The sequence below is a fragment of the Barbatula barbatula genome, assembly GCF_947034865.1.
Source record: "Barbatula barbatula genome assembly, chromosome: 10".
NCBI lineage: Eukaryota > Metazoa > Chordata > Actinopteri > Cypriniformes > Nemacheilidae > Barbatula > Barbatula barbatula.
This window is the reverse complement of record NC_136773.1, coordinates 23,226,027-23,246,502: the sequence shown is the minus strand read 5'-3', so window position 1 is coordinate 23,246,502 and position 20,476 is coordinate 23,226,027. Positions and strand designations below refer to the sequence as shown.

Below are 20,476 nucleotides of genomic sequence, written 5' to 3'. Positions count from 1 at the left end.
CCATCTGACACCCAGGGTCTGGACACGGTGCAACACCGACCAAGCATTTGGTCCCCCCTTTACCCTGTGACCTTTGCCCTGTCGGCCCACATTTTAAAATGACCCCTCTGAGAGATCCAGACCACAGACACGTCCTCCTGCAAAGCGCTGAAACACGAACAACAATATCACAGAATTACTGGAAGGGATTGGAGTTTTGTTTCGATTTGGCAAGTCCCTCTACAATCTTTCGAAATCTCCAAATTACCACACGCTAAATGAAAACCGGTAACGTTCACGAGACCACACACGTCTAACATTATCTGAAGCCTCCAGCAAGCTCCCACACGTCGGCCTGTTGGAAGCGATCCGTCCTTGGGGCCAGCGTGCCATATTATCAGGGTTTTAATGGAGACATGGTGCATTAAAACACTATCAACGTGTGCCAGCCACCGCTTACAAGGAGTATGAGAATTGATACTGGCTATTTCACGCTTTGTCACTCCGATTAATACAGTAGAGACGATCGGATGAGGTGAATGTGTGTTGCGTTGATGAACATTCCTATGGAGGGAGAGACGGATGATGAGTCTTTCAACTGTACGGGAACGCCTGGGAAAGATGCGGATATAGACTTCTGGCCTTGGAATGACCTGACGCAAGCCCCTCCTCGCCTTCCAAAAAACAAAACAACATGCACCCTCACTGACCACGACCCTGACCCCTAACCCCTCACCTTGGCCAGCATCACTATGGCGACAACCTCTTTCCCACCCTTTTCTCAACATCACCTCTCCATCAATGGCCGCTACACACAAAAAACATTGAAAAAGCTTTCGTTTCTTCTGAAATGTAAGGAGGAGGCTGTGTGCTTGACTCATCTTTGTACCTGAGAGTCTGTCTGGTTCCTCTGGGTATACCGTTTTTACAAGCAAAGAGATATAAACAGATTTGTGCGCACAGACATATACAAACATCACCACACAACACAAACACCATCAAAAGCATCCATACACACATTTTATGAGTATTAAAGGTGTCAAGGCAAGCAAACATTACAGAATAATATTGCACAATTCTGCAATGTATTCACACTTTATAAAAGCTCAATCTTTCTTATACTGAGACTTATACTTCTCCTCTTGTTCCATCAGTCCCACCCTCAACTGTGATTGATGGTCCCATAAGGAGGACGGCTTGGGCTTGACCCCAAATGATGACATCATCTTTTCTTGGGCCCCTTGCATGAGTTCATCTGCAACATCAGTCCTGTTCTTATTTCTGGAGCCCAAGTGAAACTCCCTTTCAATCACTTTATTTTCCTCTTTTTCCACATTGCTGCTGTGCACACATTTAAAAGCTAAAAACGTAGTGGACAGACGTTCTTAACAAACCCGTATATAATATGACTGAGGGACAATGTGATCTTAAACTGACATTTTTTCATGGAAATAGTGCCAGATACAGAAATTGGTGTCCTGAGAAATCACATCTGTGTCCGACACCACGAGACCACTGAAAGAAATTGGCCAAAATACCTTAAACATTCATACTTTAAGGAAAAAAGAGACCACCATTCACAGAATGTCTATGAAAAGTACTAAGGCATTAGATTAACACATACACTGAAATCCAGTCGAAACAGAGAAGATCAAAATACATCAATCTATAAAGCAAAACACAAAAAAAAGAATGACAGAATTACAAGAATGTGACCCAGATCTCAACACTTGACTCTCACTTTCATTTCAACTCGACCTGAAATATTGCAGTCTTTCAAACCAAATACACGTGCAATAATAAAATAAATCCAAAGATATCTTACTAACACACTAATCTGTTCAATTAAAACATATTTAATCAATTTATTCATTAGCATGTGGATGTGTGTGGGGGGGGGGGGGTTTGGTCTACAAAGAAGCGATTGAGTTGCTCTGGACAGGTGGCCGAGCCGAGCCGAGCAGTGGTGGCTGCCGCTCTCACCGAGAGCCCGCCCACAATAAAGACGATTATGCAAATTGAAGACCTTTTCCGGAGACTTTCCCAGGAAGGGGAGAGGGAGGGGAAGCGGAGGAACGCGTGCGGGCTTGGGGGGTTTTGGAGCTGCACTTATGTGTCTCGCCTGGTGAGATGGATGAAAAAGGCTGTCTGAGAAATTTGTTGTTATTGACGATACCCACTGTCACAATACAACGGAGAATACCGAGACCGAAGAGGAAAATGTAAAAGCTTTAATTACAGACAAACGCATCCGTGGGGATATGAGGGATTATGGGAAAAGAGATACAGAGAGACAGAGAGAGAGAGACAGAGAGACAGAGAGAGAGAGAGAGAGAGAGAGAGAGAGAGAGAGAGGGAGAGACGGAGAGAGAGAGAGGGTGGGAGGGAGAGAGAGAGGGAGAGAGAGACGTAGAGAGAGACGTAGAGAGAGAGAGGGAGGGAGAGAGAGAGAGACGGAGAGAGAGAGAGACGGAGAGAGAGACGTAGAGAGAGAGAGGGAGGGAGGGAGAGAGGGAGAGAGACGGAGAGAGAGACATAGAGAGAGAGAGGGAGAGAGAGAGAGAGAGACAGAGAGAGAGAGAGAGACGTAGAGGGAGAGAGAGAGAGACGTAGAGGGAGAGAGAGAGAGAGCCGTAGAGGGAGAGAGACAGAGAGACGTAGAGGGAGAGAGACAGAGCGACGTAGAGGGAGAGAGACAGAGAGACGTAGAGGGAGAGAGACAGAGAGACAGAGACGTAGAGGGAGAGAGACGTAGAGAGAGAGAGACAGAGAGACAGAGAGAGAGAGAGAGAGAGAGAGAGACGTAGAGAGAGAGAGAGAAGTAGAGAGAGAGAGAGAAGTAGAGAGAGAGAGAGAGACAGAGACGTAGAGGGAGAGAGACAGAGAGACGTAGAGGGAGAGAGACAGAGAGAGACAGAGAGAGACAGAGAGAGACAGAGAGAGACAGAGACAGAGACAGAGACAGAGACAGAGAGAGAGAGAGAGACAGAGAGAGACAGAGAGAGACAGAGAGACAGAGAGACAGAGAGACAGAGAGACAGATTGAAAAAAATCAGGCAACTGACCTGCCTTACAAGACAGCATCATCTTAAGGCATCACGCCCTTAACGCTACTTTAGTTTAACAGCTGCTAATGCCATAACAACACATTATTTTCTACCAAACGCTAAGAGAAAACATTGCGCTTTAAACATGCCAATATCAATCACGGCATCAGAATAAAAACATGAATCAAGCTTACAAACCATTTAGTCGTTCATGATTGTGAATGTTTCAGAAAAACGCAGTTTTAATTATTCCAGTATAGAGATTTTACACCAAGTGCTTGATTTGTTTGTTTGCACATGTATTTACAAGAGCTAATTGTAAACTATGCAAAAATGTAACGGTTTTCTTTTGCTTTTAAAATGTACAATAGACAGCCACGTTTAAATGAAAGCTTTCAGTTGTTACTCTGATGTATTATAATTACGAAACTCAAACTAAAATATATCAAAACTAAATAGACATGTGTTCACATGATAAAACTAAACTAAAAAAATCAAACTAGACTGTTTTAGAACATTTGAAAACAAATCAAAAAGAAAACAAATCAAAATGCGGAAGTGAAATAACTTATGATTCAAACCTTCGCCACTAGAAGCAGCTCGCGGGGTCACTAACAGAGCATGACACTCGTCTCTATTTACAAAGCAATTTCTTCACTGTAATATCTAAAGTCATCGGACGCTGATTTCCGCTCGCTCTCGCTTTGGTTTGTCTGCTCGTGTCTCTCTATCATTCTGCTTGCATGTTTAGTTTGTCTTTGTAATTCCCATTTGCTCTTTTCTTTCTGTTACTGAAATGGTTTGGATGTGCTTGCAAACTCGATTAGTATGTTTTCAAACGAATGTTTGTTCGTCAAACTCAGGCGGCGTTTTTTACTACTGCCTTTTCCTTTAAACGCATCATTCTTGCTACGGTTACACCTGGTGTTACACTACTCTGGAGTTTTTGAGCCCCGAAAATGTTTTGGAAACGCTGCAGATCCCGTCTTGGTTTCAAAACTCGGTTTGCATTTCTGTGTAAATGGACGAAAACTGAGACTTTAGAATACGCAGGAGTGGTTGCCCACATTCGCTTACTGATTGGGTCATCTGTATCATTGTGTTTGCTTCCCTGATTCGTTAAGCTTCTGTCACATGACCCATACGCTATCTGAAGGCGACAATGACCAAGATGCAAAGCGATTCGTGAGCGGGACGGTTCTATGGCGAGTGAAAAAAAAAGCGGGGATCTGGCCAAATGTCACCAAATAACATGTATTAGTCTCTTGCAATTCTTGATCTTATCCTAAAAGACATTTAAAGACTCATAGTGTCATAACATCACAATCAACCCTTTAACCTTTATCACACGCTGACACGTGAAGCTGATATGACAGAGGCCAAAAGTCTCATTTGCCAATTGCTGACAGAGATTCACAATGTCGGCCCGGTATCGTGATTCCCCCCGCCCAATGTATACACCGCGCACCACCTGCATGATGTCATTTTCGTCATCTGGAGGGTCCGCGGTTGTCAGCACATAGCCCAATTTGCCATCTAGCAAGCTGATATACCCCAACCCCCTGCCTCTGGGGTCATAGCCCAGAGAGAGAGAGAGAGAGAGAGAGAGAGAGAGAGAGAGAGAGAGAGAGAGAGAGAGAGAGAGAGAGAGAGAGAGAGAGCGAGAGAGAGCGAGAGAGAGCGAGAGAGAGCACAATTCACAGAAACGCTCTAGTGGGGAGAATATCCATTAATTCCACCCAAATAAGGTACAAGGTTGAATGCTCAGACCCAGAGTAAATCTGCAAGAACAAATTTATCATAACAAATAAGCTTCGGTGTTCAGCTACAGACAAATAGGACGAGCAATGGAAAGCAGAGGATTTGGCACGCTGTTGTACGGCCAAAGACCCTTTGACAACAAACAGATATGTTTGGTTGAACGCAAACAGAGTCCCCTCTCTGAGCAGTGATGCTGGATGCCTCATCGAGTCAATCCGAGCACACACAGGATAGACCGACTCAAAGCCACGCCCCTCGCTTGCCCCCTCCGCTTAAAAAACAAGAGTTCCTCTGTTTGTCCGGGCCGGGCTGTAAAACAATGTTTATTTGTGTGGACAGCTGCAAAGCGCGGCAAGCTCATCTGCAGGCCGCGAGTTGGTCGACGTGCCAAGTCGGATAAAGAATAGAAGACTGGAGCGTGGTTGAGAAACGCCTCACGGAATGGATGGGATGCCTCTCAGCTACGTGAACTCGCAGCTGTTTTTTTATTGATAAAGCAAGGTTTTTATTGCACGCCGAGGCGAGCGGTATCCTAGCTAAGCAAACGGGCGTAATGGAACCTGTCGTGAGGTGTTTTGACGGAGTGTGACTGACATGGTCACCATGGCAACCTGAGATGGAGCCATTTGGCAGAGGTCGCTGAGCTCCGCCCCCTTCCCCTGGCATCTGCTGGTATTGACTGCAAGCGTTCAGCACAACAAACTGGTAACAAAAAGCAGCAATTAATGTTAAATATGAGGGAATCTCCTTGGCATTATGAGCATTATGACTCTTCTGGATTATGGGAAGTAAATTCAGTATTTAGATCCACTAAACGTTGAAGAAAAAAACCATCCTTGATGCATACCATACACAGGTAAATGATTGACAACGCCATAAAAGTCTGCGTGCACAATCATTAACCAGCCAAAATCATTCATCAGTCATGAAACATATAATACAGTTATAAAGGGTTCATACAGCGCTAAGCAAAGGTTTCTAATCTTGTCAAACAAACGCTAAGGGTCAAAGTTACATATGAATTTACAATCTTTAATACTGTCTAGCTGATCTGTTCTCTGCGTGTGCTGTATTTGTACAAAGGCCAAGGAAAATGGTTTGTGATAAAGAGACTTCTAAAAAATCTCAATTTAATTACATCCTAAATCCTCCAAACTGTTTGTCACAAATGGCCAAAATACTCAGATGGGCTTTCATGTGTCGTACATCTGGTGTGTGTTTTTATTAAGACCATGTGCCGTTGTGTTTATAGCTTTATTACGCGTATCATGCATTGGGCCTCACACACACACACAAAGAAATCCATGTGCATGCACACACAGAATATTGGCTCAGTGGGTTTATAATCTGTGCCATATAATCTCAGAGATCATCCCTTCAAATCTTTCCAGCTCATTTCAGCAGTGCTGGTGAGGTGGAGGGAGAACCAACCGTGACTGCTGACTATCAGATGAGAATTTTTACATTCACGTGTGTGAAGTTTTATCATTACAGCCAAATTATAAACCCACAAACACACCAACATGTGTCTTTCTTTATCATCTGGTTTCTTCTAAATATACTGTATGGTCTGGTAACCAAAGGTCAGGTAAACAAGAACCACAAATACGATTATATTTCCGATTAAAGGTCTGTTTGTATCAATAACAAAGTTGTGAATTTAGACATCAATGACCATGAATGGCACCAAAAACATGCAAAAACAGGCAAGACACAAATCCACGTAAAAAAGGGACGAGAGTCATATCCAGGCGTGTGAATATAATTTTCAAATGGGCTCTTATGGCTCTCAAAACATCCTACCAAGCAAAGGACCCAACAATCATCTACTTATTCATAATTCTTATTCTTTATCTACTACTAATAAAACCATGAGAATCCAGAAAGCACACTACAGTCTGATATAAAGTGAAATCAATATTTCATCTGGCAAAACCTGAAAGTTCAGATGATGTCTGATATTCACTTCAAATAAAGACTCAACTAAATTAAATACAACATTTTATGGGCTTTTAGGCACAAACCCATGACAATTTCCCCGCACCCCCCCAAAAAACTCCTAAAACCCAATGCAACTTTTGTGTTGACTAGCTGAATTAAACATGTATGTCAATAACATGACGCAAGCAAGTAAGCCTGTAATTCTGTGTACTGTGCAGTGAAGTGTGCTCAGCTGTACTTGGCACCAACATATATTCCAACACTCAAAGGCAACTGAAGTTTCTAACATTTGTAGTTCTTGCCAAATGTTTGCTTTGCTGCTACGGTTCACAGTCATTACATGAATTCAATCATCTGTTAAAAGTTTTCCTTCTCAAAAGTCATTGGCTCGTTGAGGCTGTCGCACCCTCATCCCTACGGCACCATTACTACACATTTCCTCAAAGCTAAGATGATCACCACAGAAATAGAAAGAGAAAATGATTTCCAGTGTTTCTATTATAGCAATAAACTAAGACAGCATGGCATTTCTGTAGTTTTGACGGTTCCCTGATGAGGAATGAATGCTTGAAACAGAAATCAATAACTATCTCAACAGGACCATAATCTGCCATTTACACCTCAGTGAAAAGAAGTAAAACACACACACACACACACACACACACACAAATACAACATCATCCTCATCATCATGACCATTATCACACACTAACGCGTATCATAATCTCACCTGTGCGTAATCTCTCTCCAGTGTGGCCTTTTTCTGGCTGTACGTTCTGCAAACAGACACAAGAATATACAGATCAGGAACAGGGCAAAGGATCATTTTCATATTTGGATGAACTGCCCCTTTAAGACTTTTAATGCAGTGGTCCTCAAACTGGGGGCGCCACAGATTTTGTGGCATTTCAATAATATATACTAGATTTTATGCAATCAAACAACAGGAAATTAAGACTTAAAATAATAAGCATTGTATAACTGAAAAGGTTTTTGGTTTATTTAAAATTCTAAGTTTAAAATAAGAAGTCTTTATTTGGGGGCCACAAAGCGATGTACTCTACACAACAGACAACTGATTTCATGCGTTCACACTTATTCTGTTAGCAGACAAGAAACGTCGCAATTAAATCGCAAAAGTACAAAAGTAGAAAAAGAAGCAAGAGATTATCGACACGGTTTCTTTGAAGGAAAAGAAACATCAGTGAAACTTGTGCACTGGCATCATGATGAAAAGTTTCATCCCTCCGGGGAGAAATGCATCTTTACGCAAGGTGGTGAGGGTTCATAACATCGTCTCTGGTGTGACTGGTTTGGTTTGCGAGCCAGAGGGCAGCAGGCATTCAGACTGTTTGAGAATCTCCCTCTCTCTCTCTTTCACCGTTTACGGAGTGTGTTACAAATAAATGAAGTCTGAGTCAAGCACATTAAAGGGAGCAAAGTTACGGTTTTGTTTTTCTCTCTCCGCTGACTGGAACTTTCTCCGCCTCCCATAATCCAGCGCAGGACCCTGTTTTCAATTTATCTCGCTGCGTGTGCCTGAAAGTGTCATGTAACGCAGAAGGAACGTCAATTCCCACCGTGTGTACGCGTGGACTCAATGACACTGCTCTTATGCAAGACAGGAATTTCCGCAGCCCCTCCACGCAGAAATACTCCCAAAATATGCAGGAACTACACAACCCCTCTGCGGTCCAGAGCCAGCGTCTTATCAAAACACAGCCGGCTGCTGACATACTAGAGCCACAGTTCATGAGGACAGAGGTTTTGTGTGGTATGTCACATACGCTTGCTCATCATTTTTCACGTACAGAAGCTCTTTTGAGCACTAAGCAAAGGTAAAGCATTTCATCAGAGGTCACGGCTGACAAAAAATGCTGTAGACGTCCCTCTGTCTGATGCAAAACACTGACAAAAATCCACTGACAATGGGCTTTCACATAATGTATGTCCTATTCACAGTGTATTATACATTTATTCCATTTAATAATGTAAAACATTGAAAACTCATATGCGGTCATGCGTGGCAGAAGACAATTGTGACAATTCTCAGCCGATTTCTGTAGTTGATGCATCGGGGTAAACTGTACTATGGTCAACAGTTAACGGCTCTGATGTGTGTGTGGGGTAAGAACTAAACGGATTCTGTGTTCAGACACTGGTGCATGTGAACTCCAGATGTTAAACCGCTTGCCATCACTGACCTACATAGGAAACACCCTGGTAGGGGTCGAAGGTCACCCGGCCTGAGGTCATGTCTACTGACGTGTCTCCATTCAAACCTCCATGTGAATGCTGAAATGTTTTCAGTTGACAATTCGATATTTAGCTTATTCTATACACTAGCTTCTATGTTTCTTTAGCAATATATTAAAGGGATAGTTCAACCAAAAATACTAATTCTGTCAGTATTCACAAACTCTCATGTGGTTCAAAATCATTATACGAGTCTTTCTTCTGTGAAACACAAATGTGAAATGTCTCCGTTGTTTTATGATCATACAATGGAGGTCAATGGGGTTCAATCTTGTTTGTTTACGGGGTAATGCAATGGTATCTTCATATTGTAAACGTTCTTTGAAAACACTACAGGTAGTATATTCATTCTGAACATTGATAAGATCACACAGAGGAAACAAATGACTAGGAAACGGAGTTTAAATACGGGTTAATGATTACAGACATCCACAGAACGGTTACACGTCCTTCTGAGGAAGAAACGCTGTCTAATGATGACTCTTGCTTAGTGACAAACAGGTCGGGTGTTTGTCTGGAGCTGGAAAAAAATGAATGAACTGCATCGCATTAATACAGAAACTCTACTTTATAAGTTCACATGCCCATTCAGTCTTAAAAATCATAGTAAACAAACTCTGCTTGCTGTCTTAGGACTTGAGGTCGGAGTCACCCCTAATGTCTATGAGTAGCCCTGGATTCGCTAGGATGTCACCTCAAATATCTTTATTTTAAGACGCCGGGAGGTCTCAACACATGTTCAACGTCACGTGGGCGAGCAAGTCAAATTTGATTTTAAAGCGCGGGGCAGAGGAGGGATGAGAGGTAAGAGAATCAATAGGCATTAGGAGGAGAGATTTTCATCTAATTAAAGATGTCAGAGGCGTCTCTGAGCTATCGCTGAGAGGAGAAGAGGAGGTCGCAGAGGTCAAGGCCTTGTGTTTCACTTCCAACTTTCTCAATTACTGATTGTATGGGTGTGAGACCGATGTAATCCCCCACACAGCAGAACACAGATGAGCAAGTGTGTGTGTGTGTGCGTGATGTGCTTTTCTTTGTGACCGAATCACAGTCAAAGCTTTCAAGAGTATGTTTGGTTCAAAAATTTCACCCCAAAAACTTTTGCAGCATTTATCCAAGTACACGAAAATGTCAACATTTACTAATGCGTATTTACTTATCAGTAAGAATCATTGCATCTAATAAGTATAGTTAATGCAAAAGAACTTGCATCACTGAACAACTGCATCTGTATTAAAGGGATAGTCCACCCAAGCTGTTCCAAACCTGTATAAATGTCTTTGCTCTGCTGAACACAAAGGAAGATATTTGGAAGAATGTCAGTAACCACACAGATCGCATCCCCCATTTACTGCCATAGTAGGGAAAATAAATACTATGGGAGTCAATGGGGGATGAGATCTGTGTGGTTACTGGTTTGGAACAATACGAGGGTGAGTAAAGGATGGCAGAATTTAAATTTTTGGGTGAACTATCCCTTTAAATTAAATAAGAATTATGACGCGTACTGTAAAAATATCTTGTTTATAGTACGTACATTTTTGCTAACGCATGAACTTATCCTACTGGATGACAACTTAAAGAGTAAATACTAAATCACGAAACTCAAGCGGTTTTGATAAATAATAGTATTAATATCATAATGAAAAATAAATGTTTATTAAAACACAGAGGAACTTTATAGCATCAAGAGATTTACAAAAAAATTACTTCAAATGTAAAACTTAAGTGAGCAAACATACTATTGTCGTCTTTTGATTTTGGGGTGAAATATAAGCCGGTTATTTCTATGACATCCAGTCAAAGCACGCTTGAAGAATTTGTTTTGTTCCTCACACGTGCCGTAACCCTGCAGTCCTCAGCACATATATCTCCAGGAATGCCGTTTTCTTTCCAAACCCACCGTCATGTGCTTTTCTCTACACTGAACGCTCACACGCCCGTCAGATCATCTCTAGGATAGAAGGCATGTCTGAACCTCTCTGCTGTATTGTTCTTCTGCTCTTAAAGACGTCAGGAGAAACAGAGAAGAGCTAGAATCCAGATTCATGGTGCAGTTAATGCTGTTTGCAAAGGCATGCATCACTGTTATAAGCTCTTATGCTTGGGTTTAGGGATTTGAACGAATCTCTTTCATAGTTTCGAGATTTTTGAATGTTATATTTAAATTCTTGTAAAGCCATACAATAACTGTGTGTAAGGAAGAGACAACCATTTCTCCTTCCAAAATGGAAAAGATCGCCAGGTTGATTTGATTCTGTCCATCATGCGACGCTGAATGTACACAAGTGAAATCGTGAGGTATATCTCAAGAGAAAGTGATTATAAAGACCTATGGTCGGAAGTCTTTCCACTGGGGCCGGTAAACAACCTCCTAACAACCGCTCGGAACATCTTAACGACCGCACGGCAACGTGTTAAAAAGCACTCGGTACCACTTATTTTCTTCAGCTTAATGCTTAAATCTTCTGCCTGCCCAGACCAGCAACAACAACTCTCGGCGAATATCTTTTATGGTCCACGTGTGGCACAGAACAAGGCCCCGCTGGTCTGAAACCAGTGAGCAGATGTATTTTGTGCTTGAGAAAACTGCAGAAGGGATGAAAAGGCTTTTCATGAAATACCTCTCTGATCAAATTAGCCTTGAGATCCTGGAGAGGCAGTCCGACTCAATTTCATTAAAGCGTTTGTGGGTTGTGTGCGTGTGTTTTGAAAAGCTCATTCATTAAAGAATGATTGAGAGCACGACGCTGTGTGTGTGTAGATGTTTAGCTCAGTTATATTTGACATAAGACTCAAACTAGCACAACAATCAAAGGATACTTCAGCCTGAGGAGAAATGATTTGACTAAAGTAATTTCATGATATGAAATAAAAAACAATTACAAATTATAGGTACTTGTTATCTATCATTTGCATAAACAGCTTCATATGATGTAACCGTTAAACAAAACTAGTCAAATAGATTGAATTTGCCTAGAGTACAGTTTATAAATGCCATAGCAAAGACTCCACGTATTTCAAAAAGTCGGTTTTGTCATCAGCTCTACTTCAGCCTGCAGGGTTCACAATAAAACAAAGAGCATCAAAATCCAGAAAGTAATCGATCCTGGGCAAAGAGTCTCTATGGAAGTGATAATGTTGTTCACAACACAAAAGGGCTCGAAGCAATACTTTCTTCTTGAGAACTTTGGTGTCTCATCTTCTCTATACATTTTTTACTGTATTTTAACTCTGATTCCAGATTCTTCTGCAGAAAACACAAGATATTTTGAAGAACGCTCATAATCAAACAACACTGAACTATATACAATACATGTTTTGAAGAAATAAGGGTAAGTAAATGATGAGAGAATGAGAGGCATCAGACTTCACGCTCACGACCGTTGGCTTAACGTCAGATGCATAAAGCACATTTTCCGGAAACACTTCAGCAGGTACCAAGTCGTCATCTGATCAGTTGAATTTCACAGGATTTCCCAGAAACATGCACGTCGCGTTTTCCACCAGTCCGCCTAGAAACAACACGAAGCCGTCTGATCTAAGAAGTAAGTCGTGTTTACAATGGTTGCAATGAGAATTCGTCACGATAGACTAAATGCTTAATTCTTAAAAGTATGTAAGGTTCATGGGATAAACTTATAATCGTCGTTGTTGCTGTTAACTTTTAACACGTTCTTGGAATGTACACCGCTCTGTTACTGCGGGCACATTTCCAAGCCTCTAAACATGACGCGGCACAAAACGTGATTTTCTTTTTCGTCTGTCATTTGGTCTCTTGGGCGGGCGTTGGCCAAAGAAAGCGGCAAAAGCTTCCATATGAACACGAGTCATAAACTATTTCTCACATCTGATTACCACAAGTGTGCTATAGCGGACCTGCTTCTGACTTTGTTGTGTACTCTTGGACTGATCCTAAACCAGTGACTAAGACAGAAAATATGAGAAGGAGAACAGACAAACAACAACATTTAATTTCTCCGTTCAGTCTGGCTTTGCTCCCAGATTGCAAAAGTCACCAGTGCTGCCCAAAATACACCCCAATCTCAGCAGATATATTTAACACTGTACGGACTGTACTGACGGAGGGGAAGTTACAGTTCATTTTACTCCCATAGACAAACGGCACCCTCCCCCCGTCTGAGAGATTCCCGTCAGAACATTAGCGGGTCAGCGGGTAAAGAAGTTCAATCAATGAAGCTCTTTGAGACACAGATTTATCCCACAAGACCACCTTGAGCACGTCTGACGGAGGAACACAAGACAGTGAATCAAAGCGAGACTTACATATTCCATTCACAGAAAAACTGTTCACCTCAAGACTACCATGCATGACACACTTGCACTGTATGTTATGTTTGGTGGCCGCTATCCGTTTGTCAAGTCGTGACGTAAGGAATACTGTCTTGGGGACAAAGCCTATTTTTACAGCACGCCATGAGTGTATATTAGCATTATTTGTTTGCTTTTGCCATTTATTAAGGCATCTATGTATACACGTCTATGGGTCCTAAAAAAGAGACCAATTCGTCGGCGCTGGTGGTCAAGTGGACTGTGCGCCGACATGTTGCGCAGCTCCAATTCCGAATCCCAGCTCGGGGTCCTTTTCCGGCACATGTTCACGTCTCTCTCATCCCATAATTTCCTGTTTCTCTTTGCACTGTCCTGTCTATATAACAGCCAAAAACAATTCATATAAGACTTTTTTATAAGCTAGGTAGTGACGCTTGCGACAAACTGCAAGAATTAAATTGTTTTTATTATTAGAGTAGGACCTATACACGTTTTCTTCATAAAAAGCCATCGACCTTGCGTAGCGCTGCGCTGCCAAACTCGAACCACAGGTAGAACTGTCACACAACTATTTACAAGCAAAATCAACTAAATAACTTCACATAAAAAAAACGTCATGCTTCATCTTTAAAAGCAGCGTGTACCCTGACACTGTCGACCGAGAATGAGGCATCATGGCAGTGAAGTAACTGCACATTCGGCAGGATTCCAGATGATTCCGCTGACTCACAGAATGGCCGACTTTCATCTCTCACAGTTTTTTGTGTTGCTCTCCCTCGAGTCGCAGACAGCAGAAATACCAGCCGAAGGTCTCTGTCCGTGAGCTCTTAAAGTCTTCTGCTAGCTTTACTGTGTTAAGATGCAAAGCTACCAACACATCCAGAACATCAATCTCACTCACAGGAACATTTCTTCTTTCTCTTAAATGGCCCGTGCGACAAACTGATCCCCAAAACTAAGAGGTGGATGTTTGGATTGAGCTATACGATACAATATGCTATATTGTAAATATAATCACAGCTCAAGTCACTTTACCTACAATATCGTTTGCCATGATGTGTTTTAATACGTCAACAAACTAAGTGGATTTACTATGAAAATACTTTCGACCAACTACTCAAACTAGCGATTCATTTTTAAAATATGTCATTTGCACACCCATAATTCCGACCCTCTCCTTTAAAGAAGCGAAAACATATTTTCACACAGACACACTAAAATAGCCTCCGCACAAAATGATGATTGCACTGCAATTGTGGTCTGGAGTTTTCAGTGAGGGTGTGCCATCACCAAATATCTTCTGAAACACTCGCAAGCATGTACGGACACATACGCTCACGTAAACGCTGTGTCCAAACGCAGCAATTTTTATGACTCCCTCCCCCTGTTCCGTAACAGGACTCGATTTCGAGAGAAAGACACGGAGAGGGAAAAAACAGGAAAAAAGAGAAGAGCAATGCAGTTATGACTTCCAGCTGCGGGAACGGCAGGCCTGCGAGGAGGAAGTCCAAAGGAAATGCCTCGATCACATCCCAGTCCTGTGATCCGAGAGGTCTTCAAACACAGAGAAAATCTTGTTCTTTCTCTGTGACCTCTCACAACAAAAGAAGTCACGTTGGGCTTTTACACTGACAGTGTTGATGTTGTGCAACTGTAGCTTATTACTGTAGAGTATTTCCTTTAATCACAAACTTGAAATATAAAATGAGTAGAAGAAATAGAAAGTGTTTATGTGCCCGTCACTACTTACATCATCTGAAAGGGTTTTTAAACACAGAACAAAGTTACTGGTGACACACAACAGGCAGTTGATGTTCAGCTTTGCTTACCTCATGTCTTCTAATAAATCACATTCCGTCTGATGTTTGAGGTGGAGACGGCTGATCTGATCGATATGAGTGTTCCTCAGTTCCTGTGTCACTTTTACCTGAAGGGCAGACGACATCATTAGAGATGAGGAAGAGGACCGCACATGCAACACACACACACAGTCCCACATGATCTCATTATTCTGTTTCCACAGAGATCTCAGCTCGGCTGTAAGTGCCAGAGCGGCAAATATGTTTCTAAACAAGAGGAGAAAATTCCTGCTAGTGCTAACAATCTCTAACATCGATCGTTCACGGTGACATGAATTGTTTTGATGAGCTATCCCGTCCCCGAAAACATTATGCCACTCCGCTCTCAACTGGACCTCATTGAAGCCAACACTTCACACAAGTTAACAAACACGAATGCCTGGCCAATGAACGGGAGTGTAAAGAAAGCAAATGATGGCTTTTAAAGAAATAGTCAAAATAATGAAACTTCTTTTCTTGTATACACACCCTCGTGTCATTTCAAACCTGTGTGACTTTCTTTCTTCTGCAGAATGTTGGCAACTAAACATTGACTTCCATTGTATGGACATCAAACCACTGAGACATTTCTCAAAATGTACATGTTTTGAATGATACGCGGGTAAAATAAACGGCAACAGAATTGGTGTTTTTGGGTGGACTATCGCTGAAGTATCCTTGAGGTCAAAGTGGCTGGTAAACTCGGAATCGACATTGAAATGACAAAAGCTTATAAATATGTTTAATATGTAATATATCAACATTAAATGCCATTTATGGCAAACTTATTCATGATACAAGCAACGGTAATTTTAGAGAATAACTATACTTAAACAATGTAAATGATATACAGTGAAAAATAAATAGAATTCATAAATGTTCTTTCAATTTAATAAAAACCCAAGATCATGCCAGGAGAAGTCTTTTTAAAATTGTCCATTAATGTTCTCTGCTCTATGAATACAACAGTCGTCTATGATCATTTAAAGCAGCACATTCCAACAGAATATGTTTCGCAGTATTAGAAATATGATTAGCAAGACCATTTACTAAAATAAATCTGTGGCAAAACTGTGGGGACCCAATGCAACCATTTATAAAAGTGTCAACAACCGATATGAAAAATGGGTTTCAGGATCGCACCCCAAGGTAACGGCCTTAGGTTTGCCCATGTTGTGTCTTAGAAGATACACAGTTTAAGGTTTAGAATTTGTCCAGGACAAAAAGGTGCAATGCCCCCTGTGACCAAGAAAACCCCAATGGACCTGGACCAATGAGCCCGGGCAGGTTCACTAATATCAGGGGAGAAACTGTTAATTACAACCCAAGTTCTCCACTTGGCAGTTGAGGAGATAATTGGTAACAACTCCCTTAAGGTTAAAGCCAAGGAGAACTGAAAAAAGAGTCCCAGCGATGGAGTAACACACAGTGTGACAGCTGACTGCACGGCTCTCATCGACACTTTGACATGTACAGGTGAATTATTCTGCATTTACATCATAGGAAAACAATAGTGCCATAACAAAACAACACAACATTTGCCAGGCACTTAGTAAATAGATCTCTGTGGAAATGTCCACGGCGTCTGCTATATCAGATTTTTGGTCAACAAAGGACATTAGATGACATATTCACTGTCACTGTGCACAAAGACACCAACTTAAGCCAGGATTTACACAAAGACCTTCGTGCATATGAAACTCGTCATTTGGTGTGGATTTAAAAAGATAAAAAAGCATCTTTTTAATATTTGCATCTTCAAATGTATTGTGAAAATGCGGTGTGAACAGAGAGATGGACCAATGCTACATGCTATCGGCTTTCATCTCTACTCAAGACAAAGCCATGACAAAACCAGACGTCACCTTTATATACTACACACACACACACTACACACACACACACTTCTCTTTAATCCAACGCATTGAGGCTTAACACGAAATACATTTGTGCGCTCAGATGAATAGAAGGATTTTTCGCATGGTAATTTCACATTCCTCCATACAGCCCGTGGGACGTGAGATTGAAACCCAACACCCCTGCTGTCATCCTGAATGTTTACAGTAAGACACATTTGCGCACGTTACGTGATGCTAGATTCACATTTGCATCAACAATAGCAGTAATGCAAACATTTAGACACGCTGTGTGCGACGTGTCCTTTAACAAACGTTGAGTCGAACGTTTCTGGTTTATTATTACTAGAACAATACAACAAATCACAAAAACAAGGGCTCGTGGCTTTCACCGTTAGCTGAGGTCAGGTCAGCACGTAAACACTCTGTGAGCTGAATTTCGGAAGGATCCGTCGCTTAATAGTAACAATAAAACGAAATGATCCGATTGTAGCAACTGCAAAGAACCGGATACATTGTATCTAAAGAAAAAACAAGCGCCGGATACAAAGTTGCAACTTACGGGCAGATGCAACAATGTTGCGATCAAACAATCACGCGTTTTTTCCACGTTTACAAAAAACGGCTTCGCGTAAAGCGGATCTCTTACCTTTCTCGGCGGAGGCTGCATGTTTGAACATTGGCACAAATAAAGTGATATTCCACAAGAAACGATTCGCAAAACGATCGACACCGATAATGAATTCTCGAGGTCAGGAAAATGGGGGGAAAGGAGACGAGACTGTGATCGGATCCAGATTCAGACGGCCATGATAAAGCGGGTCCGCTCGGACAGACGCTGAGCTAACACTGCGGAACGGTTCGACGGAGAAAGTATGGGAAGAGAGAGTATGCCTCCAAAAGCGAGCGGCATCGAACCGCAGATCCAGAACAACAGCGCCGCGGACCGGTCACGCGAACTCGGCTCTAATCCGCGAATTTGCGAGTCCTACTATGGCGAAGGATTGCTTTATGAATATTAATTATAACGGGACGTTCAAGGCTGAAAAGCGACGTTGATTCGTGGGCGCCGGTCATCTGGAGCTCGTGAATGTGAATGATGTCGTGTGATTGGACGCAAACTGAGAGATCAGCTGGGACGTTAAAACGACGCAATGAATTCTCGCAACGCCTGGCCGCAGTAGGGTTCGTAAATTGCGCAATACTGCATTCTTTATTCGAAAGGGTCAACTTCGTGTTTGCGGAATTCATATTCTAGTCTATTTTTAGGTTTTATGTGGTTTGTTTTCCTACACCATTTCTCCGGATCTACTGCAAATATGTAATGCTTTTGTAAAGTTGCTTTGCAACATAATTATTAAAAGGCTCTATAGGTATAGTTACAGCTTACATTTAAATCGAACGGAACCATAACATTGAAAAAACACAAATTTCGTTTATGTGTATACAAAATGAACATATTTGACGTTACAGCAAATCCAGTTGTATTTTTCTTCATTTAAAAGAATATATACTTACATTCATAATATACAGATAGGCCTACTGTATGAAATACTTTTCTGCAAATTGATTTATATGCATGTTTTATGTGATTTTTGTAGATCAAACATTTCGCAATCCAGACATACAGGCAGCGCCCCCGTGTGGTGTGTGCTTGTAATGTTTAAGTGCTGTTTTTCTGGTCTGTGGACCCACACAGCAACAAGGATCGGCAGCCGATCGAAAAATCGTCGATCATTGAGAACCATATGGTCACAGACCTAAACAATCAACCTCAGAGCAACTGATCCCTATGAGCTCTCAGGGATGGCCTTTGTGTAGGTCAAATGCCATCACAGACAGTTCTGCATCATCCTATAGCCACCACATCATGCACTGCAAGACCATTCAAAGAAACAAACATCTACCAGAACATAAGGTCATACATTTCCAAGATGTTAAATAAATTAGTATAGACCATAAAAAGTGCCCTTCATTATGAAATAGTGTTTGCAAGGTAACTCCTATAAAAACGTTTTAATGCCATAATGCACAACAAATCTCAGACATAAAGACGGTCATGATCAGTTACGCATCCCATCAGTTGCCAAGAGACTGGTCTACTGCAACGTAAGCCTTCTGGATGAGGACGTGTGAATGGGACAAAAAAAGTGTGAAAGGAAGAAAGATGTGTTACGTGGTTGTCGACACATTTACATTGTTCAAAGCTCCAGTTTACTTGCTCCTTAACTACAGACATTTACATATCTCTCTGCTCATCACAATCCCTTTCTTTCTAGCAGTAGCGCATAACACATGTGTAGGCCTTTGTTTGCTGAAAATAAATGTACTCGCACTGGCAGCAGTTGTTCTGATTTAATATCAACCCTGTTTCATTTAGTGTTTCTTATATTATCCAACGCAAATGCATGACCTCTAAAAGCATCACATTTTTGTAATAGCTCCTGGGGAAACAAGCGAACATAGAACCGTACCGTTATACATTAGGCTAGACAGGAGTCAATGATATAATAGAGTATAAGTTAAACTGTGTTCTCAGAACAAGTGCATTTCAATATCATTGTATTACTGTTTTGTTAAATATATGTGTTTGTGTTTGTTTGCTCATGCGTTGCACAAGACACTGACCACATGAAGTTTAGCTCTTTAATTCTGTTGACTAATAATTCATTCATTGATTTTGAGGGTCATACAGGAATTGAACATCTTGTCATTCATTACTTTATGTCACTTGAGGAGGGATGGTGGACTTACTCCACACGTCATTGTGTTGAAACAGAAACATTTCAGAGATTAGAGGAAGAGGTGAGTAAAAACCTTCACTGTCTTTTGTTGTTTTTGTTCAGGAGCTTGTGGAATTTGAATTTATTGAGAATATAAATTAAAATGTTTAATTATTTTGGCAATTTTAAAATACAGTATAGAAATAAGACAAATGCAGAACTAAAATGCATTGTTATATATATATATATATATATATTATGGTCTCTGAAAAAAGTTGTCAGATAATCTGAAATGTGCAAATATATTATTTAACCAGGCTTGAGTACATAACATTACAATAACAGGAAATATTTTGGGTTGGATCTGTGTCGTGAACGTGGATGAGGGGAATGTGGTGGAAGAACCCAAGTGCAGGCAGACACAGGGATGAAGGGATTAACAAAGACTTTAATATAAAACACGGCAAAACAAACATCCACGATGGGAAAACACTAACTAAACTTAATACCGAAAGTGAAAACAAATACTTCCCACAAGGGGGGAAAAAATAAACAACCAGGAATAAAAACAAGGAACTAGGAAACATACAAACAATCCAACAGGAAACAGGTACGCAAGACAAGACAAGACTTAGGTACAGGTACAGCATACAAGTCTAACGAACGAGCACAAGACAATAGACAAGAGGGTATTTTATAGGGAGACTAACAAAGGAGATAACAATGGGCAGGTGTGGGTACTGAAACACTCAGGGAAGGTTAACGAGACAAAAGGGCAGGAA

The 20,476-nt window shown here is 41.3% G+C and overlaps 1 protein-coding gene across 1 annotated transcript in view; it reads right to left on the bottom strand.

Annotated features, from left to right (window-relative positions):
- The window catches only part of fchsd2 (FCH and double SH3 domains 2), a 44,661-nt gene extending 26,695 nt beyond the window's left edge, over positions 1-17,966 (bottom strand). Inside the window, exons 1-3 of the mRNA XM_079466087.1 lie at positions 17,621-17,966; positions 15,107-15,204; positions 7,459-7,504 (exon numbers count right to left, since the gene is read on the bottom strand). Coding sequence (XP_079322213.1) covers positions 7,459-7,504; positions 15,107-15,204; positions 17,621-17,641 — 165 coding nt within the window. The 5' untranslated portion in view covers positions 17,642-17,966. The remainder of the gene's footprint in view (positions 1-7,458; positions 7,505-15,106; positions 15,205-17,620) is intronic.
- Positions 17,967-20,476: the final 2,510 nt, after the last annotated feature.